The 26,722-nt window shown below is 37.2% G+C and overlaps 1 protein-coding gene across 2 annotated transcripts; it reads left to right on the forward strand.

Moving 5' to 3' along the window:
- Positions 1–103: 103 nt before the first annotated feature.
- On the forward strand, positions 104–21,242 carry LOC141902031 (GRAM domain-containing protein 4-like). 2 transcript variants are annotated; one of them, XM_074789665.1, is made up of 20 exons: positions 104–387; positions 940–1,138; positions 6,160–6,368; positions 7,042–7,288; positions 7,696–7,816; positions 8,258–8,376; positions 8,955–9,087; positions 9,474–9,499; positions 9,609–9,700; positions 10,027–10,118; positions 11,147–11,201; positions 13,134–13,249; positions 13,558–13,667; positions 14,089–14,243; positions 14,710–14,836; positions 15,044–15,134; positions 15,212–15,293; positions 15,542–15,610; positions 16,246–16,367; positions 19,063–19,202. In XM_074789665.1, exons 3-19 carry the CDS (start codon positions 6,183–6,185, stop codon positions 16,348–16,350), a joined length of 1,926 nt encoding a protein of 641 aa, XP_074645766.1. In that variant the 5' UTR covers positions 104–387; positions 940–1,138; positions 6,160–6,182; the 3' UTR covers positions 16,351–16,367; positions 19,063–19,202. The 2 variants fall into 2 exon arrangements, with proteins under 2 accessions (XP_074645766.1, XP_074645765.1); XM_074789664.1 differs by lacking the exons at positions 11,147–11,201; positions 16,246–16,367 and adding an exon at positions 12,145–12,181 and having other exon boundaries at positions 19,063–21,242.
- The last annotated feature ends 5,480 nt before the right edge of the window (positions 21,243–26,722 follow it).

Raw genomic sequence — 26,722 nt, forward strand, 5'->3', positions numbered from 1 at the left:
TTAAACAACTGAAATAGACAAAATAAAATTGCATCGTAGAAAAATTAACTAAATATTGTTATTAATTAAAGTCCGCGAACCGCGTTTTACGCAATACCGACTATTAAGCCATCTGGAAACTTCAGATCAAGAGAATTTCAGCCGTTCCCGCGGAACTTTAACATTTTTGACGAGAAATCGAATTGGCAATAGTTGTCACAGAGAAATTACCAACCTTTCAGTTCATAATCGGGTTGAATTTAAACTTATGTGGCGTTAGAACGTCATCCGTGAAATCGGTCGCAACAGGTAGTGCCGTCTATGAATCCTAGTCCTCGTTTTAGTGCCAAACCCGGAAATAAATTAAATTATATTGACGGATTTTCCACTACTGTGAAATGAATTCTCGTAAGTTTAATCGCTGTAAAGCTGGTTTGATGTTTCTAGAATAGTTAGAGTGAATTTAATCGTTGTTTATTAAAGCTGCAGACGTCGTGGAAACCGATATGAAAAACAACGTCGGATAATTGCACTTGGACTGACAGTAGTGACGTGACCAGGTGACACTGTCACTCACTCACTAGTCACTGTCACTGATAAAAAGTTTATTTACGTCCCTCAAGTCAGTGATTAGTCTGAATACCAGATGATGTCTGGTGGGTGCAATGTTATTTGAGAACGAGAACTACATTTTGACCAGATCTGTGTTTCACTTTTTTTGGTTTATTAGTTTCACGTTCGGATATTTTTGAAGCCTAGTATTCCTCTAGTAGTAGAGTCTAGTATTTTTCTGTCCTTCGTTTTAGGGGAAAACACACAACGTCCTGTACACTGTACACAGGGACTGAGTTAGTACCAACGCACTCCCAGGACTCGAGCTACAACCGGCCTCTCTAACCAGTCCCCACCACCATCTCGATTATAGGGAGTCACGAAAGAAATTTGTATTTGATATTGCAGGTGGGCTGTAGAGCTAGAATACAATGACTGCATCATGAATAGATAGTGGTTCATTTAACCTGTTACCCAGCAGCAGCAGCAGCAGCAGCAGCAACAACACATACATCATTAACATTCCACTAATAATTCCACTAAAACTCCAGAAAATTGAAGATCCAAAACTCAAGAGCACTTTGGAGTCTTTAATCTGTCTATTGTGGTAAGTAGTTTCTTTTCGGATTAAACCATTTCATTCCTGGTAATCAACTAAGTAATCTATGATATAGGCCCTAAATAATCCTACTGGGCCCAGTTTGACGAAAAGTTAAAATCTTTAATTCGTGGTTTAATATTTTCAATGAGGACAACAATTCGAATGAAACCATTTTAAGCTTCATCTTTTTCATGAAACATGGTGACATTTTCTGTGTGAATCAAGATTAATTAGATGCATTATTGTTTTTTTTTTAAAGTACCGTTTGGTTACCTAGTATTTGTTTTCATGTAAACGGTTCACTGACCTTGGCGTTCTATTCATACCTACAAACCTTGTTCATTAAGGTCGCTTGAATCAGGTGATTATTTCGACCCAATTAACGACCCGGTCTCTTGCCGATAAACATTCTTTTGAATTCGGTTTTACGCGAAAGTTTAGTTCACATTGAAAGTCGCTGAATTGCGAAATATTCTAAAAAGCGTGTCGTTTCCAACTACAATGACATTGATTTTATTGAATGGGGACTTCATATCATTCTTTGTCCAATGATTTTGGTTTTAGTAATTAGCTTTCCAGATTACAGGATAGATCAGCTTTTCTTGCCCAATAAGGCATTTCCAGAAATTACAACATAACGCGATAACTTGGCCCACACGACAAGCTTTATAACTAATGGCAGGAAAATTTAGTTGTATTCACCTCAATTTTCATTCCTGAATTGACTTTAAATGTTACCGGTATATGGAAAATAATTGTCCGATAGAATGAAAATAAGTTATGTGTTTTCGAGAGTTATCAGTGTTATCGGACTGGATTAGATCTTCAGATTAGTAGATAAGTGTTGATGCTAAGCAGACGTTTCGTTGACTAATTGACATTTTTGCGCTATAGACCTGTGAACTTCTGCTCGTTGTTTTTCTCCTCAAGATGAAAGTTGATATCGTGAAGAAGTTATCGTCCTTGGATTGTTCGTTTTAAAGGGACTGCAGCCTTTGAAGCGTTTCGCGCACCGCGCTCGTTACGCAGCACTGGTAGCGAATTATCACCAGACAAATTTTTTTGTCTGAAAACTCCTCCGACTGACGGTGAAACCGGTGAGTTTAGAAGAAGCACACCGCACATCAGACAGCGTTTCATCTGTTTCCAATGATTTACACGCGGCGACTAATGACCGAATCAGTGGCGTATCGCGAAATGTCATTTTGTTGATCAATAAAAATTGTCACGATGACGACGACGACGACGACGTCTGAAACTGTGTCTCGAATTCACAGAACAGACGTCATTCCCCTCACCTGCTCTCTCTCTCTCCCTCTCTCCCACTCACTAGATCTCCCTCTCACTCCCTCTCACTTGTTCTTCCGCCAAACTATGACTCTCTTTCTGACTTGCTCTCTCCCTCTCCCTATTACTCCCTCTTTCTTTGGCCTCGCTCCCTCTCCCTCTCCCCACTCCCTCCCCTCCCTCTCTTGCTTGCTATAATACCTCTATTTATCGTCAGTGAGACACTGATGACATTTTATCTGCGCTTGTTAATTCTCAATCAATAAGCGAAAATTCTTTCTCGTATTGTGTGTGAAATATCAATCAATGGAAGCTGCATTCATCGTACGGAGCGTTGATACGTCGATACGACATGATACGCGTATCTCAGCTCATTCAACAGTCAACAGACGTTTCACTATCATTCTACAACAAACTCTTGTAACCAGCAAACCTGACGACTCGAAATTTCATTAGAACACGTTTATTTTTCTACTGCGTTTAGGCCTATTGAATAATGTGCAAAAACATGTTTGAAACAGTATCAAAGTATCTGAAAAAAAATTTACTCCAAAATTAATGACATTTATTATGTGTGTGTTGGATTATTGGTCGCCATGAAAACGGTTTATGATTAAAATGGTTCAGTTTGAAATATTGTCCTCATCGAAAACACGAAGTGAACAGCAATGAAACCGGAACTTTGAGCGAAAATTTTTCATGAAATGCAAAATATCGGAGGGAGGCAATAAGTTTAGATTAGTTCTCATCAACTGAATGAAACTAATCTTCATCGACTGTTTCTATGGCGTAATGATGTATTTCAGTACTACTACAGTACTGTACCGGTACCGGTAATCAATCCTATTGATTGGCTTCGTCTAGACTAATACGCGCTAACTGCGTAATATATGCCAGATTTGACTATAGATTTTTGATTTAGTTCATTTCGTAGTCGATAATTATCGGTTCGGATATTCATCGATAAAGCTTGTCTAGGGTCGGCGCGGCTGGCGATATTTTCACTTCGGTTCCCTCATTAAACAGATGCAGCTTTTTCTATTGTACAGATGTCTCTCTCATTGTGAAATATGAAAACTTAATCTACAGGAACCAGTATCATATATATAGATGTACGTAGTATTGTTATCACTGCTGGAGGTAGGGCTTACATTATATTATACTATTGATAAAATACTAGATCTGTCTTAAGACGATAATCTTTAGAAAATCACACAGTAATAACGAAAAAATAACGTAAAGTCGGAAAACGTTTCCTCGGACTAATATTTTATTCAACGTTTCGACTATATTCTAATAGTCATCTTCAGTATTGCTGAAGATGTCTATAAGGATATAGTCGAAATGTTGAATAAACTACTAGCCCGAGGAAACAGTTTTGGACTCGATACTATTTTTGCGCTATTATTGTGGGAATTTCTACATATGGCTTATATCATCGATGTTTGAATGGAAACAAAATCTTTAAGACACCTGGTAAGTCTTAATTTACTTGATTACAGTCAAATTTAGATAATTTGTCTGTTTTTTTTCAGTCGCAATTCATGTATTTCCAATTCAATTTTTATGCTAAGCTTAGTATAAGTCACCTTTCAGATAAGTTGTCATATCATTGAATTTGTCCCTATTTTTGAGTCCCAATATAATATATATTTCCAGTTCAATTTACTTAGTGTAAGTCATTGCATGGATAAGTCATCATACTATTGAAGTTGTCTTTATTTTTGAGTCCTAATTTCTATCTCCCATTCAGTTTACTAAGCATCGATTGTCATTTGGCTAAGTTGTCAACATACTCGTTCCAACTACAAGTCTAGTAGATATAGAACTAATTGTAGAGTGAAATATTAAATTGCGTGGCTGGTTCCGGTGCTGTATAAAATGTTGCACCATTTGCGTCCATCCGTCCACTATTTGACACAGTTCGATATGAACCGTTGTTCGCGCTGGTATCATGTGTTGTCCCTCCAACTGTTGAATTGTGTCGTCCGTTTACGGCTCACAGTTGTCGTTATTCGTTGCTCTGTTGGATATTACCGGCACAGAAGATGGTCGTGTCGAGCGAGATGCTTCCTAATTAATTGCTTCCACCGTGGTACGTAAATAGAACCGGGCGTTTACGGGTGAATAGCTAAATAGCGCGTTTCAGCTTTATAGATCTCAAGAGCTCGAAACCCCGGAGTTTGAGGGTTTGGGGGTTAACATTTGACTCGATGAAGTTACAATAACAGTCATACACGCTTAATCAGTTTAATCCAGATTTCATTATAAACCGGATATTTACGGTTCACTTATACATCAATTAAATGTAATACATCAATTAAATTTAATACATCAATTAAATTTAATACATCAATTAAATTTAATACATAGATTAGATGTATGTAAAATGTGGAATTCTCATGATGGGAAGAATTTTGATGGTCTGGTTCCGTGGTAATGATTCATTTGACAATAGTTCCTGGGGCAGATCTAAGGAGAAGGTGCAGGGGATGCAACCCCCTCCCTTAGAATCCCAAGTTCCCCGATATATCAAGGAAAGAGGTGAAATATTGACTACAGAATATCAACCAATGCTTAAAAAGTTTGAATTCATAAGCTTATTCTCTGTACTTCGGAAAAATTAGGTAATATGTTTTGTGATAATTGGGTGCCTATTTAGAGTTATATGATATGCCCTATCCCGGGGATGCACCCCTCCCTGAATCATCAGACCCTAGATCCGCCCCTTAGTTCTAACTCTTGAGTCAAATTCGAACTCACAACCGTCGTACTGATAGAATGGATGGAATATATCTGCGTATGAGAGAGTATGATATATGAAGTCTGCAGCTGTGTCACATACATCATAATACACTAAACAAAGTCTATCATTCAATATTCGATATAATGAATCGTTGATACCTGCGTAGATTGCCTGAGCTATTAATCACAGTTTACTGCCGACGTTGCTGATCTAGGGACGTCCTGCAGACTTAGGCATAACTTGTATATACCCCAACCTTTATATAACTCTGCCCTGAGATCAGGTTTTATCATTGATACCCAGTCTATAAAACAAGGCCCGGGTTAAGGATTTATCCCTAGGGATACCTTTGATATCCAGTATATAAAAAGGTTAAAGAACTTTGCCTATGGGGATGATTTTGTACCCAGTCTATAAAAGGTTGATGAATTATCCCTAGGGATACCGTTGATATCCATTATATAAAAAGGTTAAAGAATTATGGCTATGGGGATGATTTTGAACCCAGTCTGAAAAAAGGTTGATGAATTATCCCTAGGGATACCTTTGATATCCAGTATATAAAAAGGTTAAAGAATTATGGCTATGGGGATGATTTTGAACCCAGTCTGTAAAAGGTTGATGAATTATCCCTAGGGATAACTTTCATACCTGATATAGCACTGATTAAGCATTCATTCATAGGGACAATTTTGATACCCAATGTATCAAAGATTAAGGATTTATTCCTAGGGATAAATTTGATACCCAGTCTATAAAAGGTTATGAAATTATCTCTAAGGATACATTTGATACCCAGTCTATAAAACGTTATGAAATTATCCCTAAGGATACATTTGATACCCAGTCTATAAAACGTTATGAAATTATCCCTAAGGATACATTTGATACCCGGTCTATAAAGAGGTTAATGAATTAACCCTAGGGATAACTTTGATACGCACTCCATTGATTTTTTTTTATTAAAAAATTGTGATATTTTCAATATTTTCAGGTAACCATGGTGTTTAGTTGATAATGAGTTTGAGAAATGCGTTTAAAGCTAAATTCCGCAGCCTCGATCGGGATTTCTCGCGGGACGAACGAGACGCTCCTCACGTCACTAGTAAATCGTTGAGTTTATCCGAAGATGACGGACATCTACCTGAGGACGGTATCAGCTCCAGTTCCCATGGCGACCAATTCAAGGATTGCATGGAAGAGGTGACTAATTGAAGAAATTGATTTGAAGTTGTTAATTGTGGTGTTAGTGGGCGGGGTAGGGGGTGTCTGTCGCCAGTTCCATAGTCATTGCACCCAAAAGTGGTCTTAATTCTTTAGATTAGTCTTAAGTTGTCAGTGGTTTTAAAACAAAATTAGCTTAAACTGGTCTGAAGTTGTTTGATTGGTTATGGAACCAAAATGTACTTAGACTGGTCTTAAGTTGTTAGATTGGTTATAGAACTAAACTGAGTTGAGACTGGTCTTAAGTTGTTAGAATGGTTATAGAAACAAAATAAGCTTAAACTGGTCTGAAGTTATTAGATTGGTTATAGAAACAAAATAAGCTTAAACTGGTCTGAAGTTATTAGATTGGTTATAGAACCAAAATGAGCTTAGACTGGTTTTAAGTTGTCAGATTGGTTATAGAACCAGCTTAGACTGGTCTTAAATCTATGACTACCGTGTAACTGGCTCTAGGGGCTGGTTCCATAGTCTTTAGACCAGTCTAAGACCATTTTAGTTTTGTCAACTTCAGACCAGTCTTAAAATCTATGGTGACTTTAAGACTTAGGTCTTGACTATGAAACTTACCCTTGGGTTTCAGGTTTGATTTTCGAATTTTTTTGTGACAGCTTTTGATAAACGATATAAATTTGACTTGTTCTGTCTGCAGGAAACCACTGACAGCGGTGATGGCTGCGGAGATAAGCCGGATGGGATCAGCTCGTCAAAAATCAGCATCTCGAATATATCATTGTCTAAAAACATTCACAACAACGACAGCAACTCGGCAGCAGCAGCAGCGGGATCGGGGAAACATCACGAGTTTAAAAACCGCGATGAAAAAGCGATCTACGAACTTCAGTTAACGCAGCTCCAGGAGCAATTAGTGGCGGCCATGATCGAAAACCAAAATCTCGGTATGTTTTCATAATGCGGTTTTACGAAAGAATTCTCTTGCTCCGCGTCCAGTTTCAGGAATAAGTTCAATTCAGATTTTTGGTTTAGTCGCTATTGGTAATTCCATGCTTTCACCGAGGACAACGATTCAAAAACCTAAACGGTTTAAGCTCCGACTTTTTCATGAAATAGACCATGTCCCTGGCCTCCCTAAGTTTTTAATGTTGCAGCTTATATTCAGTCTCAGAAAAGCATTTTTTCTGAAGACAAGATTTTGCCACTTTAGAAATAGAGTAGTCTTCTTCAGTGTTAATTGGTTTTATTTATATCAGTTGAATATCGTCCTTCGCTTCGAGGCATCATTTATTTCATCGTCTTTTTCCTCTAATCTCATCATCGCTTTTGAATGTGAGTATCGTTTTTCCAGCGTCGGATTTGAAAGCGTTTCGCGAACAAAACCAAGTGGATAAATTGATGAGGCAACTCGACGTCGAAAGAGAACGGAACCAGAAACTAGTGAAAGAACTTAAACAGAATAGAAACAAAAAGTAGATATCTCTCCTCTGTCTGAGGGGGGCGGGTTAATATGGTAACAAGTTCCACAGACCCGAGTTGAGAATGATGGGAATAACTTCGATACCCAGTCTGTAGAACAAAGGCCATGTGAAGGATTTATCCGTAGGGATAACTTCGATGATACCCCGTCTAAGAAGTCAAGCCCAGGTTAAGGATTTATGTTTACGGGTAACTTTGATACCAGCCGCTAAAACTGGGCCCAAAATACAACTTTGTAGGGTTAAGGATTATGGATTTATCAAGTTAAGGATTTATACCTTGGAGTAACTTCGATGCCAGTCTATAAAACTGGGCCCACATTAAGGATTTAACTTGGATAGAATTTGAAAAAGTTAGCTTTAATGCACTCATTCTATGGAACCAGGCTTGCTGACTATATTTTTGATGAACGCTTTTGTGATGTTGAATTGTAGGGTTTTAGATTCCCCGACGAAGTTGTTCATGTCTAAACAGAAGCTAGCTGACAGCACTGATAGCTGGGTCGACGTGGCCGATGAGGCTGAGACTTTCTTCTTACCGACACACGATGCAGGTATCAATCAATATGGGGTTTATAAACAACACGTCAAAAATAGTCTGCACAAATAATTGTGTAAAATCAGTATCAAAGTCATGAAAATGTGTGACAAGTTCTATGAAAAAAATGTCTGTTGAAATACTGTGATCCCCTTTTATTCCAAAGCTCTGAATTTATGTACAAGCTGTGGTGTAGTTTGAGAAATTTTAATTTAATCCGTCCAGATTGTAACCCACCAGTATCTGCTTACGTTAAATTGTGAAAAAATTTGAAAATTCCTGAGTTTATAAATCTGACACCTGGCATGGGTGAAAATGCAACAGCTGCCGGGATATTTTCCCTATTTATTTCTGCATTGTATTTCAAAGTGCTGTAGAAAACATGAAGAACGAGCGTACCACAATTTTTTTTTTTTTAAATATAATATTAGTTTATTGGCATCATAAGAAAAAGATTTTACAAAACATTATCACGCCATGAACGGCATTTTGGGCAAGACCACAATTTCTGAGAGCCTCTGTTAAGCATCCCTACTCGCGGCAGAGAACTGAGTTTTATCGAAAGCCGTACGTTTGATTTCACGTTTAATTCAGGTCCTAAAACAGTGCGAACACGTTTTACCGAATGGTGCGTCAGTTTATTCTACGAGATTTGGGAAGATGTAATCGCTGAGCCGGAACAGGAACAGCAGGACGACGCTGAACCCGATCAATTAACCGTCAAAAAGTAACTCATCGCTTCGAAGTTTGAATCAAAAGATGGAATTAGTTCATAGTCATCGATTGTTTAATTCTGGGCCCAGTTTCGCAGTTGTGAGTTTAAAGTCAACTCTGAGTTAGAATTAGTTCACTTTCAATGTTTCACCTCTAGATCTTAATTTACAAGTGTTGAACTGGGGCCGGTTGTATAGTCATGACTTAAGACCAGTCTAAGACCAACTTAGTTGTATAGCCTATCAACAACCGGCCCCTGGGTCCTGGAGTCAAATCTTAGCTCACTTATCAACTCACAACTATGGAATTGTGCTTATATGAACTGTTTTTAACCGGAGAGTCAAAAGTCTGGCCCAACTTTTAAGTCAATTTCTCAACACATTTTTCTGTCATTTTCAGATTAAAGGAGAATTTAAAGCGTTCGCGTAGGTATCATTTTGTTTTAATCAGCGGCGCAAGATTTCAGCGTTGAGTTATATTCGGCGATGTGATATTTTCGGTGTTGTATTATTTTCGCTGGTTGTTTATTTTCAGATAACGCCAGTAAACCTATAATCAACACGTATAAAGGCATGCAGAATTTATTCTCGTGGAAAACGCCTTCGCTTTCAATTATGGTTCTTTTGGTAAGTTTATTCTGTCATCGAGATCCAAGCGTTGAACAGAATCTAGAAGCCAGTTGTACATGATGGACTTGAAAATGAACTTACCGGTTACCACCCATTTTCCCTCCAACGCCTGAGTTGAAGAGTTTTGAAAATGGTTCATGTAATTGACTCTTGAAAATAGCTCATTGAACTGAGTTATGAATTGAGTTATAAAAATGGTTGACAGAATTGAGTTCAAAATGGCTCATAGAATTAATTGAAATGTCACTGTTCTCAAGAGTTTTTCTGGCTCTAGTGATTTATAAGATTTGTTGATAATTTGTTTGTTTAATTATTATTTTCAGTTATATATCTATTCGTTATGGCACGGATGGTTGCTGCCGGTCGTGTTGTTTCTTATCATCTTCAGATTGTTTATCAACTATCTTAAATACATGTAAGTACGGTATGAATACATGAACGTCGATTCCTCGTTTTGAGAATTTCATCGCAAAATGTTCAACTACCGGTACGCGATTAATTCATCCTCGCGAACTTTATATCGGGATCTATTTCCACGATGGTTTTCTGAAATTCTTTTCATTACGTATTCAACTTGAAGGCCCATTTTTATGAACCAGTTCCAACTTTTATTCAAGGGGTTAGTGCAATAGTCATGAGGTCAATTGAGGCAATTAAAACCGGAACATGACTGTCAGTTGGGTGGGACTCATGACTCATAGAATTTGTTAATTTTGGATGTCTTAACTCTTTTAGTCAGATGGCCTATAACACTGACCCTTGTTTTCTAAATTTAGTTCATTTCTTATTTCATTTTTGCTTTATCTAAGTTTCATTGCAATAAAAGGTTATGGATTTTACATTCTTGAATTTTTTATTGAACACTGGTACCTATTTTTACCATGTAGTTAGCGGTATACTTTCGGCGGAGTTAAAATGTTTAGATATCATGGATATTTAGTCAGAAATACCTGATCAATGAACCATTTGATTATCTTGTCTATTTCAACTGGAAACTTGTAACAGGCTATTTGGTGTTGGTCTGGTTGGAACTGCAAGACAGTTAGTTCCAGCATGGATGGTATAATAGAAAGGATGTACAATAATGTAATCAATTATACATCCATGGTTCTAGCCAGTTCCTTTTCAGTTGTGAATAGTTGAGGTCATCTATGGTAGGGTTTGTATACTGATGGCACAGTCTTGATGCAATCAGTTGCAGAGTCCAGTTGCATAGTTGTGGTTTGGGTCCAAAATTCATCTTGAAATATAATTGGTCTTAAGTTGTTAAAAAGTGTGCTTAGACTGGTCAACTCTAGGACTAAGATAGTCCAAAACTTCATCGCGCTACTGGCCCCTCACGTGTTAACTGACCGAAGCATGTTTTCAGTATAGAAATTTGATGAAGTTGAATGGTTCATTGATGGAGTTGAGGGATGTGTTTAAGGTGTAGTTTATTTACAGCGGGTGGAGAGTCAATATACATTACCTAACGACAGAAGATGAGATGGGAGAGAAGGTTTGTACGATGTGTCCTCGAAAACCTAACGCGCGTTGAAAAACATTTCATTCTCAGCCCATCGGGTATACGTCCGAAAGTTTAACACATTGGCTGCTGAGTTATCTTGTTAGTTCCAGTTCAGCCATCATTGTCACTACGAGTTATCACATAGTTCTGGTTCTGCCATCATAACCACAATAAGTTATCTGAAATGAAATATTTTTCATGTGCGTTAAGGGTTTGTAAACGATGTATACTCTAACGACGTGCTGCTCTGATTTACGCTGTAACTAATTGTGTAGAAATTAATGGTTTTGAATATTACAGTTGACTCTGATTGCCTCAGACATTGTGGGACCTACAGATTCTCTCCGAGGTTCACAAATTCAGGGACATACGGAGCAGGGATGGGTCGTTATGACGATGAATTGGAGTAAGATATTGTAAAATATTGTCCAGTGGGGCACATGATAATATGATAATACGATGCAATTGATTCTGGGGTAATATGGAGTAATTGATTCTGGGGTAATATGGGGTAAATGGAGTCAACTGTATAACCGATTAGGTCGTTGTGCAATACCCCGAACACCTTGAAGCTTTACATCGAAGCTTTAAACCTTACCCCGAAATCTATAACGCTTTCACCAAAACTGATAGACTTCTATCCATAAACATTGTTTCTGGGCTCGATTTGTAGCAGAAAATCTGAAGGTCACGGCACCCTACAGAAATATTGAATCCGCATTATGAATTTGTCTACGGAGGATGGGATGTATATTTCATCATTTTGAAAACTTAGGGTCATTCGTGATCGTATGATAAACTGACAAAGATTTCTGAATTCAAGCCCACGCATGTTGAAATGGATTTTTCATGGTTCCCCCTCCTGCTCGTCTTCTAACCCCCGAATGTCTGTCGATCTTGTGGATACAATTTAAACGATGTGTTGTGTTTGCAGGGCAAACCAGAATGACCAGCCATACAGCGCGAAGGCTGTAAGTTCTTCTAAATAATTCAAACGGCATCGGGCAGATTTTTATTGTAGTTTAATTCCTTCTATTTCGCTGTTTTAATTCGCACCACTTCAAGTATTTATTATATATGTATATATACATATATATATATACACATGAATGCATGGGTGAAAGTCACCGTCAACAAGTTTTTCTACGTTTTTTCTCAAATTCTCTTCAGTTACCCTTCACAACACATTTTGTTCGTTTATTCAATTTTGGTCTTAGAAAATTGTTATTTCATATTTTCATTCACTGTATTTTATATGTATATAAAAACGGAATATTTCATAAAAAATGTATCGAAAAGGCCCCCGGCCCCATATCGGGTAATTCTGGAGTGCTCTGTGGGGTGTGTGTACCTACCGTACAGAGCTATGTTGTTCTGAGTAAGCTTGTCGGCGTGATACGAAAAATCTTAATTCCTGACAAATTCTTAACAAGAGACATTATAACGGATACATCTGTTCATTTAACAATAATTTGATAATTCAATACAGTAAAGAAATGTTATTTGTATTTAAAAATTTGTCAGTTAATTCATAGCAAGGTTACAAGAAACATAGCTCTGTATTCGGTATCGTTTGTCTACATAAAAGCTTAGTTCACACTGCAAGTCGTGAGTTATGGGTAAAATCTAGAACAATGGAATCTTGGTCCAATTCCAGAGTTGCCAGCGATATGAAGAGTTAACTCTGAATTAAGATTTGTTCATTTTCAATGATTTACCAGTTACTCAACTCAGAACTGTGGAAAAATAACATCTGGACGAGATCAAAATCGAGTCCAGTTTTAGTGAGGTTTATCAGAAGTGTGAACCCAGCTTTGAATTCAATGTTTGAATATTGTTTAACATAAATTTGTCTGTGAAAATTTAAAAGCAATTTCAAAAATGACCGAATTAATGAGTACAAATTCTGTAATTATGATTCAGGAATCGGATGATAAAGATTTAGGAGTTTCGGATAAGTTCAATCTCGTGCTCCAAGTCGCGATCAAAGCACAAAATACACTTGGGTTGCTAGCGGACAACTTAGAAAAATTGAAAAAGTAAGTAGAGCTTGTAGCGGGGGGAGGGGTGTCATGGCGGGGGATTTGGCAGAGTGGTTCACAAAACATTTATTACTTCAAATACGATACCGGTTAGAAGAATGCTGGAATAAGAAGATCGGTTTTAAGAGCTGTTTCTGAAAATGATTTCTATATCTTTGAAACTATTTGATAGAGAAACATTACAATAGTTTTGGACAAACTAACTCTATTGAAATCTATTGATCTATTGCCAGAATTTGACCGACATCGGAGCGGAAAAGTTATGGTTATTTCCTGAATAAATGACTTGTTGTTTTTCGTTTCAGTTTGTTGACGTGGCAGGATCCGAACGCGACGAAGAAACTGTTTACATTCCTGTGTTTAGCTTTCATTAGTTCCTGTGTGCTTCCGGGACAGTTACTCGTGCTTATCATGGGTAAGTACACAACTCAACTTTCATCGTTGTAAAACTATGGTTTTAAATTTTGATATCAATAACCCGACACTAAGATTGAAAATTAAAGTCTGAAATGTTTCCTCGGGCCAGTGGTTTATTCAACATTTCGACTACATCCTAATCATTTATAGCAATACTAACTATTAGGATATAGTTAAAACATTGAATAAACTACTAACTCAAAATAGCTTTTGTAACTTTTAATTCTAATGTCCAGGGGGCCGGTTCCATAGTCAGGGCTTAGACTTAAGACGATTCTAAGACAACTTAGTTCTATAGCCAATCTAACAACTTAAGACCAATCGTAAGATTTATGACCACTTTTGGTCTTAAGTCTTGACTACGGAACCGGGCCCTGAAGTATTTTTCAACATATTTCTATTTTTTCTCCATCCAACAGGGGTTTATGCTGGTATAAAACTGTTCGTTATCGACTATATCTATCAACGCTTTCCTAGAATTCGACAAAAACATGACACTGTTTACAAAATGTGGCAAGACTTGCCGACCGACCATCAATTAGAGAAACAAATGACTCATAACGTCATTGATCGGGTAAGACTTGAATAAATGTCTGGAATAAGAAATAATGTATAATGATAATAATGATAATGATAAAATTTGTATAGCGCGATAATTCCATGCGAAAATAGCAAAGTTCAAATGCGCGTCTCCAGGGTAACATCAAGGTTGTTGAGTTTTGATCATAGATTTAAATTCATGAATTCAGTAACAGTAGACGACTGGGCTTGCCTCAGATCTCACTGTACTGATACATTTACTGTTAGTCTCAACGCTATTGATTCTGAACTCTGTGAAATATTTACAGCAGTCCCAACACGCTACCGAGTTCCCTGATTCTCAACTCAGTGAAATATTCACAGCAGTCCCAACGCTACCGAGTTCCTTGATTCTAAACTCGGTGAAATATTTTCAGCAGTCCCAACTCTTATTGTGTCTGATATTATATTCATTGTGAGACCTGTGAGCTAAATTGTCAAAATTTATAATTTTCTTTCAGTCAATAATCCCACCAAACGCCGACGATATTTATGAATTAAACGACGAATTCACCGGAGACGTTTCCCGCGACGATCGAATATTTCTCGACCTTTTCTCGTTACCGATTACGGAAATCCCTCTACCAGGTTGGTTACCATCTCACCCCAGTTCCACAGTTTTGAGGTAAAGATTCAGAGTTAACTCGCGGAAAATGAACTCATTTTAACTCATTGTTTACTTTAACTCACAACTGTGGAACCGGATCTTGTTAAAATTTGAATTTCAGATTTTGAAACTGTCGATCAGTCCGTCTGCTATCTGTCTTCAAATCGGAATGTTCCATTTATTGATAGGTTGGTCGGGTGGAAGAAGATGTACGTTAATCAACAGAGAAAAACCGTTGACGTCGGCGTTTAAAAACGGCAAACTTTATTTAACTCGGAGGTCAGAATTTTACTCATAGCGGCAAATGAGAAAATGAATATTCGATATTTCATCAACTATTGCTTTCCATTTTACAGTTTTATTTGCTTCGAAAGATCAAAATCCGCGAACCCTAAAAACCTGGTTATTCCTTTGACCGATATCATCAAGATTGACAAGGTAAGGGCGACCATTGAAATTACATTATTCATCCACCATTTAGCTCTGGCAACAAACTTTCAATAACCAACCCTTAAACCCTGTGATAAGTTCATTTTTAATTAAGTAAACCAAGAATGAAATTTAAGTAGGTTTACTGCGTGGACTTGAACCAGGATTCACTTGTTGTAGACTTGATCCTACAGAGGTAGAGAGGAAGTGAACATGTATTTTCCGAACATAGATTTTTGCCCATAAATTCTTTTCAGGCGAAGCCGTACTCGTGGATGCCTGGAGGTGGAATGGCTCTCGAACTGAAGGTTAATGGTTTAGAGAAGGTCAGTAAAATCTGTCTGCTGCATAAAATCAGACAAACAACGGAACCCAATTCCACAGGTCTCGTTGAAGTTTGACTCTTGAGAATTAGACAATTCCCAATGAGTCAAATTTCAACGAAGGAGGACTACGATATTTTGTTGTATATTAAAACATTATGCAATTGAAATAGACTGCCCATGCTTGCCCAGTTTTCAGACAAACATCTCTTTATTCTAGACACATTTCCACAGTTAACCGGGTTTGAATTTGAGTCGTTGAATCTATGTTAAGGGTCTAAGGTGTCTCCGTGGAACTATGTTCAGCCAGTTTTGAAATTTATCTGATAATCATTGGTTGTTTGTGGAACATTAACCATGCATGAATCAGTGAGATCACAATCTCCGTGATGAAACAATGAATGTGATATCCCACAATTGTTGAAAGATTGTTCATATCGTTTTAGACTGAAGATGGGTAGTAGTAACCACCTGAAATGTTTCTAGTATTTTAGATAAGCTTTTTATTCTATCAACAATTTTGGGATTTTACATACATGTATTTCCCCTGCGTTTTGCGTATGAGGTCTCGATGAGGCTGCGCTGATTGTCTACTGGTTATAACAATATTCTAAAAAGCGATATGATGACTGTTGTAGAATCTTCTATTCGGAGCTCTGATTCAACGCGATGATGTATTCAAGGGTATCGTCTACGCTGGACGAACTGTTACGTTACCGTGGGCTATGGAAACTCAAGCATGACCCCGGTACCGGCCTCGGTAAAAATGGCCGTTTTATTCGCTGTGTTTGCTTAATCGTTATTAATATCATACTTTCCTATTTTGATTCTATTTACTAAATCATCCTTTAAGACGTATGAACGTTGATGACACTGTAAGGCTACAGTACGAAACCCTATTCACAGTTAAACATCTCGGTATTTGAGGAAATGTGGTGGCAGAGTATCGCCTGCAAGGGAGGAACATGGCAGATTCTCACGATGTCATCGGGTTCGAATCCCTGCTGAGGGAGGGGGTGTCTACTAGGGCAGGGGTTTGTACTGTGACAGAGTCTCACGATGTCATCGGGTTCAAATCCCTGCTGAGGGAGGGTGTGTCTACTAGGGCAGGGGTTTGTACTGTGACAGAGTCTCACGATGTCATCAGGTTCAAATCCTTGCTGAGGGGGGGGGCCTATTAGGGCAGGGGTTTGTACTGTGACAGAGTCTCACCATGTCATCAGGTTCGAATCTCTGCTGAGGGAGGATGTGTCTACTAGTGCAGGGGTTTGTACTGTGACAGAGTCTCACCATGTCATCAGGTTCAAATCCTTGCTGAAGGAGGATGTGTCTACTAGGACAGGGGTTTGTACTGTGACAGAGTCTCACCATGTCATCAGGTTCAAATCCTTGCTGAAGGAGGATGTGTCTACTAGGACAGGGGTTTGTACTGGGACAGAGTCCCATGATGTCATCAGGTTCAAATCCCTGTGAGGGAGGATGTGTCTACTAGGACAGGGGTTTGTACTGTGACAGAGTCTCACCATGTCATCATGTTCAAATCCCTGCTGAGGGAGGATGTGTCTGCTAGGGCAGGCGGTGGTTTGCGTGCTGTGAGAGTCTCACAATGTCATCAAGTTCAAATCCCTGATGGGCAGCTATGTGGCAGAGTCTCGCCATGCCATCAGATTCAAATCAGTGCAAGTGAGGAACGTGACAGTCTCACAATAGTTTGTATCCCAGCGACGGAGCGCCAATGAAATTTACCAATATTTGAATCTTAATTTACAGCGTAAATTAAACATCTTTCATCGTTTCATTATTTCAGCATCTTTAGCATGCTTTCTGCGAACTTGATTAGAATATTTCTAAACATTTCGAATTGCTTATTATCATTACGATTATCATCCTGTTATTTATGCTTATTGATGACTTCGCTCTCCGCGCTTTCTGATAATTTATACATATTTATTTGACTCGATCAAAAATCGCAAAACTTTCATCTCACATTTACCGTACTTCATGCACTGAAATTCTCTTTTACTGATGCCTAACGCCTGGATAATTCATAGTACAGAGTGGCCACTTACCTGGAAAACAGGGAAAAGTCAGGGAATTTTCTTTTCTTTGAAAAAGTCAGGGAATAGTAGTTGAATTTTGTAAAAAAGCTAAAAATCAGGGGATATAATTGTTGAGATTGCTAGATCACACGTAAAATCAAACAGTTTCTGTCCGTGTCTTACGTAGTTGACTGGTGTTAATTGACTGAATTCTTAGCAGATCAAGTCAGGAAAAACAACGTGCAGGTCAGGGAATAGTCAGGGGAAAAGCAAGTTGGATAAAAATGGCCACCCTGTAATAGCAAGTATCATAGTTGCCTCATAGAGAAATGAATGATTTTCACTCCAGAAACAAAACTAACTATGAAAACTCCTTTTAGACAATTTAGCAATTAGCATGAATTCACATCAACGATTTTCAATGATACGATAGACGATCGTTTTTTAAAATTCAAATGATAATTCTTAGAAACTCAATCAAATTTTAAAACCCGCAACCGAGCAATCTTTTCCCGATATACAATCATTGATAATCGTCCGATATTTTCAACATTCTACGTTAAAGATTTTAAGGAAAATTGAGTAAATTTTCGGAACTTAGAAAGATTAAAAGTTGCATCTTCGATAACAGCAACAGCAAAGAGAAAACCAACTGATGAATATACCTATGTAAATGGAGCGTGTATGAAATAAGCTCTGCAGGGCCCAGTTTAAGCCTAAAACGGTTAAGTTTGAATTGTTGTCCTCATTGAAAACATGAAGTAACCATTGGCAATCACACCAAAAATTTGAGTTTAACTTTTTTGTGAAACTGAGCCCTGATGTTTAACGCATGCCTATGTTTCTACATGTCGCATAAGTTTATTTCGAAAATTCCATTTTTTTTTCTTGAAACGTAATCAGAATTCATTTGTAATTGTTTTACATTGTGTCCGAGACCCAGTTTCACAGTTACTGAACTACACGTTACTGACCGTCGAACTGGGTCCAGGGTAAGGTTCGATTTGGGAATAGCGATATCTGTTACCTGATAGAAGCGGCCGGTAGAGAGTTTGTAAGATTGGTAGAACACTATATCCGTGTTGACGCGATGAGGAGAGAATCCCACAATGATAATAAAAAGTCCGAAAATGAAACTTCGAGATAGAAGTTTATTTCAACGTTTCGACTATATCCTAATAGTCATCTTCGGGAATAATGAATAATATTCCCGAAGATGACTATTAGGATATAGTCGAAACGTTGAAATAAACTACTATCTTGAAGTTTCATTTTCGGACTTTTTATTATCATTGTGGGATTCTCTCCTCAGAGAGTTTGTAATCCGGAATTGAAACTCCTAAACTGTAACACATTCAAACGAAACCTGCGTAAATCTCTGAATTAGTTTTGAGATTTTCTACGTTATATTTTCAGCCATTTTTATTCGGCGCATTGTTGAATCGAGACGAAATCGTCGAGAATATCCAAGCGGCCGGAAATCGAGCCGGGTTGCCATGGGCGGCGGACGACTTGACGGGAACGGCGGTGACATCTAGTGGCAATAACCTGAACGACTCGTTGACCAACGGACAAAGTCGTCCAATCACGCGACAGAGCAGTAAAGGCACTTTGCAGCTTCAGGCGTTCCGGTATCAAATGCTTCATTACGACGGGGACTCCGATTAAAAACTGCAGTATTGTCTCGCGATCAAAGTACGTTTGACCTGTGTCCGTCGTCTTGATATAAATCGTCCTGGTGATTACAACTATGAATTGAGATGTTATGATGAAATATTTTGTAAATATCTTATTATTGCATTATGCGATAGTGAGCACTTGATACCAAGTATTCCAGTGAGCATGTGATACCGAGTATCATAGCTTAGCACGTGATACCGAGTATCAAGGCGAGCATTTAGTACTGAGAATCACTCATCATTTATAGAATTGTATCTACTGTGGTTTTTGAAGAATAACTGATTGGGGACCAAGAAAGTAGTTCAAGGGGTCATTCATAAAGTACGTACACTGTACACATCCTTGAGGAGGGAGCGTAAAAATGGCCACATCTCCGTACGCACGTGAAGCTTAAGATTGTGTATAAGGTAATTGAAAATTATCCAGATTTTGCGTACGTACATTACGAACAACTCCTGTCATAATATTCAGGCTCACTTCCTCAGTCATTTCCACTACAGTAGGTCTGGCCACTCATAGATCAAGTTCAGCCATCATTGCCACTATGAGTTATCTCATAGATCAAGTTCAGCCGTCATTGCCACTATGAGTTATCTCATAGATCAAGTTCAGCCATCATTGCCACTATGAGTTGTCTCATAGCTGATCTCTCTTATTAACAACTCCTGTCATAATATTCAGGCTCACTTCCTCAGTCATTTCCACTACAGTAGGTCTGGCCACTCATAGATCAAGTTCAGCCATCATTGCCACCATGAGTTATCTCATAGATCAAGTTCAGCCGTCATTGCCACTATGAGTTATCTCGTAGATCAAGTTCAGCCATCATTGCCACTATGAGTCGTCTCATAGCTGATCTCTCTTATTCACTGTTTACTCACAGGAATGACACGGTTCCTGACTGGCTGGCAATGCTTCATTTTTCGATGCTCATCCGTCATTAATGAACAATGGTTGACTATGTAATAGCTTGCGCATTACAAAGACTACAAGATTAAGTAGATAACTCACTCTCGTAGTAGCAACTGGGAAGAAAAAAAATTGCTGCAAACATGTTAAGTCTTGATTTTTGATAGATTTGTCGTTTATACAATGCAGATTTTTGCCACAAGGAAGTGGGCCTTGAATATAAGTACATATGTAGTATTTGTACATTGTTTATGGTTGATGTATGTATTACATGCTGCTTGTATGTACCCTAATTTTTCGACTGAATTTCTACTTCAGAATTTAGATACATATTTTTTAGGTTTATGAAATATTTTCGAAGAAGTAGGCAACATAGTGATATAGAGTGTACACTTCCAGAAAATATGACTGCCTTCATAAAAATACCCTGATGACATCGTGCCTAAATACCATAGCGGTCGCGAGCTTTCTGAATGTTGATGATTGTTTCGTTGAGCGGTATGATGACCAGTTGAGCAGCCATGTTTTCTGTTAGTGTCTACGCGATGTATTGAAATCAAATCTAGAAGAAATGAAGTGAAACTCACTGTAAGTGGTAGTTGTGATGATCATTTTGTTGACGACTTATCCAAATAACGACTTACACTTAAAGTAAATTGAATTAGAATCGGGACTAAAAAGTGTCTTGAGTTTTGTAGGACGTGATAAGGCTAAACAAAAATGATACCTTGTTTCTCCGCAGCGGCCGGGTCATTTTTGTAAAATATGATAGAATTTGTAAACAGTTCATTTCTATAGCGGCCGGATCTGTTACGGTAAAATTGATCACGATTTTAAAGAAAAGTAGTAATGTACAGAGTAGATAGGCGGCCGGCCGGGTGAACTTTACAGCTCAGCAGAGCGGAGAAACAAGGTATCAATTTTTTTAGCCTAACATCACTACAGTCGACGCCAAAATATTGAGTAAAACAATGATTATGATTATGCATGTAAGTAATATATTTATAGAGTATTAAAATATATATATATATATATATATATATATATATATATATATATATATATATATATATATATATATATATATATATATATATATATATATATATATATTTATTTATTTTCGTCTAAAACGTTGTTGTTAAATAAATGAAATAAAGTTTATGATTGTAACGGTATATTTTGTGGCCAGATTTATGTATAGTAGAGATCTTGCGGCCACGGATGCTATTTCTGTACGACTACGCGATATCGTGTGATCAAAAACATTATCAGTGATTTACATGACACATCCGCAAACTTGTGAATCCCCAATTACCTGTTGTTCTCATGCATGGCATCTTTGCAGCACTGGTCGGCAAACAATTATTTCATGTGGAGTTCAAGTGCAACTGCATATATTATATGTTTTCTGTATAGCACAAGTATTTATAAGCTGATCAGGTTGGGGGGTACAGAATATGAGGCGTGAGATGATTATTTCTTGATTTCGGTTACAGGCAATATAGTGACTTTTGTCTCAATATATCTGTAATATTCGAATAATTCGGTAAACAGCGGCCGCAGTCTAAATAATGTAGGACCAAATTTATCTAATCAAAAGTTGAAAAGAGACTGGGTACAGTTGCACAGTCAAGGCGGAGATTTAAGACTGGTCCGAGCTGATTTTGGCCAATTTAATGACTTAAGACCAGTAAACTCAATTTGGTTCCGTAAGCTGATTTTGGTTCTGCAACAAATATAACAGCTCATGATGGAGAAACTGATGTATTGTCAGTGTTGAAGACACGAGTGATGATATTTCAAATTTCTCGGAAGATATCATTGCCATTTACGTTACAACTTATGTCTAATCTTATTATTGAAAGCCACTTTTAGACTTAGCCGTGGCTGTAGAAACTGGCCTCTGAAGTCTTTAGGACTGACTTAAAGGCTGTACGACTGTGTTGGGCTGGAGACATTTCTTTAAAGACACTACTTAATAATATTCATTTCGTTCATTCTAGTCATTTCAACTGGTGTGTCTTAATCTATAAGTTGCCGGTGCCGGACATCTCTAATTAGCTATCATTTCAAAAATATCTCACTACAGTAAAGAAAAGTGTTTTACTGTGGAAATTATGATTTACTTTCATTGATCGTATGTAATAATAATATTATATTATATATATATATATACTGTAATGGTGAATTTTATAGAAAGTTTTGCTGCGATTGTATGGAAAACTTGGCCGATGTTTCGGCTCTCCGTGAAGAAACCAATTAGACTGAACCGGAACATGTGTATTTTGTTAATTGTGGTAATTTTGTTGTACGATTGTTTTATACTGTTATGAAATGCGGGAATGAGAGTGAGGTTTTGTCATCGATTGTCCATAGATTTCCACATAACACGAATCGAGGAAACTGATTGATATTACGCTAATTATGTTCCATGTACGTTGTTGACATTGTGATATAAATTGTAGTTCAGATAATCAAATAAATTATCAGCTATTTTGTTTTAAAAATGATTTCAGTTTACTTCAGTAGAGAATCGGTATAGCCCTGGTCTCACAGGGAAAACGACCTATCTGTGAACCCAGATATATGTGGCCAAGGTTCAGTTCAACTAAACCACAGACAGGTTACTGACTATCCCCGAAGAGGATAAGTACGATCTCCAAGTCGAAGCATGATTTAAACATATATTTTACTCGAGTGTACGGATTGTATCTCAGGCAATAGTGTTGTAATATATATTGTAACATATTGTAACGGGTGTTTTCAGTTAAAAACAGGTTAGATTTACATTATATCAAACTCAACGGATTTTAATTTATAAAAACGTGACTTTACATTCATCAAGCTTGGTAAACAGGGTAAATTCCTCACACGCTAGATTATATTTTTCACAAATCATGTAACGGCTGTTTTCAGCAGAAGAACAGTTTTACCGTTTATCAAACTAAAACAACGCGTCGAATCTGAGTTCATAAAGGTATACTTTACTTCCGTAAAGATTAAAATGCGAGAATTTTCTGTCAGAAACTAGTAATAAGATTTCGGATGTGATTAACTCTATGTATATGACTGCTCTATATTTGGGAGTTAAAAAATTCAGTTCTTAGAGTTCATTGAAAATGAACTACAATGTAATTTTGACAACGTAATATATTCATTTCACTCCAACCATAAAAATAGTGGGGTCAAGATTGAAAAAAAGAATACGAAATGTAAAAGTGTACAAAGTATAAACAGAATATTAATAGGCGGTAGGCGGGTGTGGTGGTAATTGGGAGGGCGGTATATCGGGGGTTGATTCTATATAAATACAGCAAAATATAACACACATACAATTCCAGAGGGATTCATATAAACTAAAACCTAGCTGGATGAATTTAGCTATGTGGGTTGGATTTCTTAATAATATTTCAAAGTTTCTAGATGTACTTCAATGAATAGAATTATCACGCAGATCAGTTAACAAAGTGCATTCATAAATGAAATGCAGCTCATCTCCTACAGTGTTACAGGCAGGACACAGTCTTTAACTTCTGTCTATAATGGATATTCGTACGTTTATTTACTGGCAATAAATAGGAACCAATTCTGAGAATTCGAATAAGTTACACGTATAAGATTTTCGTCAAGATTTACATTTTTCAATTGAATTCAATTGCAAAATAAATTGTTGCATCATTACAATTAAAGATCATGGAATGAAATAACAATATACATATAAATGTATTTTATGTAAACCGCTCTAAAATGCAGTGGAAAAGGTATCAAAATAAATGTTATTATCATCATTATTAACATATTGTAACTGGTGTTTTCAGTTGAGAAAGGTTACATAGGCGCAGATTCAGACGGCAGCACCGTACCTGCACGTGCTAACGTCGCGAAAATCTCGTGCCTTTTTTTTCATGCCCAAGGGAGAAAAATGGCACTTTTTTACAGGACGAGAGGTAGATAATTTTTAAACAAAAAGCACATAAGATTTCGTCTTTATTACCTGGAATCTACATCTCAATGCAGTTAAAAATGCTACAATTAAGAAAGCTACCCATCAAGACTTAAATTGTTTGGAATTTGCAGCAAAAAGCGGATTTTCAAAATTTCAGAATGTCCTATCTATTTCGAAATGCCCTTTTTGTAATAGTTTAAGTTGTGCCGCCCTTGACATTGGTCCCTGGATCCGAGCTCCTGTTTATCAAACTTTGTCATGCAACGGATTTGAATTGATCAACACGTGGCTTTATACATTCATCAAGCTTGAATTGTAAACAGAGCAAATCTATCACACGCATTAGATTTTGCACAAATCATGTAACGGCTGTTTTCTGCAGAAGAACATATTCACATTTTATCAAAATTTAACAATGCGTCGGATCTGAGTTCATAAAAGGTATACTTTACATTAGTGAAGATTAAAATGCGAGAATTTTCTGTCAGAAACTAGTAATAAGCTGCTTGAAAATTGGTATTAATTGTCCTTATTTCGAATCGCAGTTTTCGGATGTGATTAACTCTATGTATACGATAGCTTTATATTTGGGAGTCTAAAAATTCAGTTTTTAAAGTTCATTGAAAATGAACTACAATGTAATTTTGACAACGTAATATACATTTCATTCCAACCATAAAAGTAAGATTGAATACAAAATATGAAATATAAAAGTATACAAAATATAAAAAGAATCATTAACTAATATACGCACAGAGAAATCAAATGGTAAAATAACTTTATTACAAAGTTTAAGACATAATTTCTAAGTCCGTCTATTTACAGCCAGAGCTTATACAGAAATTGAATTATACCGTCAAGCCTTGATATACCGCCCACATCGGTGCAGAACTATGTTGGCGGTATAGAGAGTATGGCGGTATATCGGGGGTATTTAGCATGTATTTGTATAGAGATGTACATTGAGAAAACCTGGCGGTAGGCGGGGTGATGGTATATGGAGGAGAACTATTACACATTTGAATACAAATAGTTACAAAGCAACACTGAAGTGATTAAAATTTGAAGAATGAAAACGTAACAAAATATATATACATCAACTATTCACAATACTATATATACTATTGGAGGGATCTATATACATCTAAGCCGAGTTGACCGTTGGGTTTTTCAGAATATCAAGGGTATTTAAGGTATTCAAATAGTTTTTGCGGGGTTCGTTAAGTAAGGTACAGTCAAACAGAAAATGGGATTCGTCACCTTAAGTATTACAAGTGGGGCGTATTCTATCGGCTCTGTCTAAATGCAGGTTTGAAAATTTGTTCACTGGTAAAATATAGGACCCGACCCTAAATTCAAATAAACTAGTTCCTAAGTCATCACCAAGTTCTATTATATACTTCTCTAACCTAATATCATTTTTATATTGCCTAAAGTTAGTGTATATCGGATTAGTATTTATGGCAGATACGGTTTCTTGAAGGTGCTGGTCACGGAGTATCTATAAGGCCACATTCAGCGTAGAAAACTTTAATGATGATTTGATACAAGGCATTTCACTTATGTTTGCTGCGTTTGCTGTACTAGTTAAATTTTGCTTATTTAAATCAGAAGTGTCAATATTTCGTATATTTACATCAGAAATGACAATGTTAGGAGTTACATCAGGTACATGATTGTTACTATTTACATCAGGGTATGTATCTAGAGAATTTACATGCGAGCCAACGATATTTCTATTTACATTTGGATTACTGTCACATAAGTTTACACTATTTACAAATTCAATAACATATCGTCATCCTTATATTGACTCGATTTAAGCCTTACATGAATTTTGATTTTTTTTCAGACATCTAAGATCTAATTCGGGTTAATGAATGGAATATGATATCAATATCATTTTTGTGTCAGTATAACGTGGTAAGATTAGCATGCGAAATGTTGCAGCTATTTCAGGTCTCCCCAGCTAGAGGCGTCATTGGAGAATTTCGCGCAAATATCTAGCCGAAATTTCGAAACAGCTAAAATGATAACGATGTTTAAAAAATGAAAAAATTAATTGAACTAAAAATTGTTTGCCATCTAGATAGAACAAGGCTATCATAGGTTTGAACCCGGCTTTGTTACGTGTTACCGATTATAAATGGACTTGTTTTTGAATAGAGGATGAGGATTGTGACCCAGGATACCGCCCATGAGTGGAATGGATGTTGCATAAAGGATCTCGAAAAAAATCGAACTGAGAATTCCGCTGTCGACTGTGGCAATCGAGGATTCCGCTTGTTGCAAGCGAGGATTCGCCAGGTGGCAACAGTGTGCAGTAGGACATATTTCAATCTCTACCCTATTTCTGAAATTCTATAGATGATCATCTATATAAATTCGCTTGAACGAATATGAATAAAATGTACACATTTCTTACGGTTCATATGACTTTCCAGCACCAGACCCCTCAGGATATTCAGGTGTAAATTAACTCGAATAAGTACTTTTCAACTAAATCGGTGAAACAGATTGCAAATATCAGCACACGTG

Source organism: Tubulanus polymorphus, chromosome 3 (genome assembly GCF_964204645.1).
Source record: "Tubulanus polymorphus chromosome 3, tnTubPoly1.2, whole genome shotgun sequence".
Classification (NCBI taxonomy): Eukaryota; Metazoa; Nemertea; class Palaeonemertea; order Tubulaniformes; family Tubulanidae; genus Tubulanus; species Tubulanus polymorphus.

Bases quoted from the DNA above. Each gene is read 5' to 3' on its own strand.
- LOC141902031 (XM_074789664.1), top strand. From the start codon at position 6,183: ATGAGTTTGAGAAATGCGTTTAAAGCTAAATTCCGCAGCCTCGATCGG. The intron at 13,250-13,557 runs GTAAGTAGAGCT...TTTTCGTTTCAG, and splicing joins AACTTAGAAAAATTGAAAAA to TTTGTTGACGTGGCAGGATC. The intron at 13,668-14,088 runs GTAAGTACACAA...TCCATCCAACAG, and splicing joins GTTACTCGTGCTTATCATGG to GGGTTTATGCTGGTATAAAA.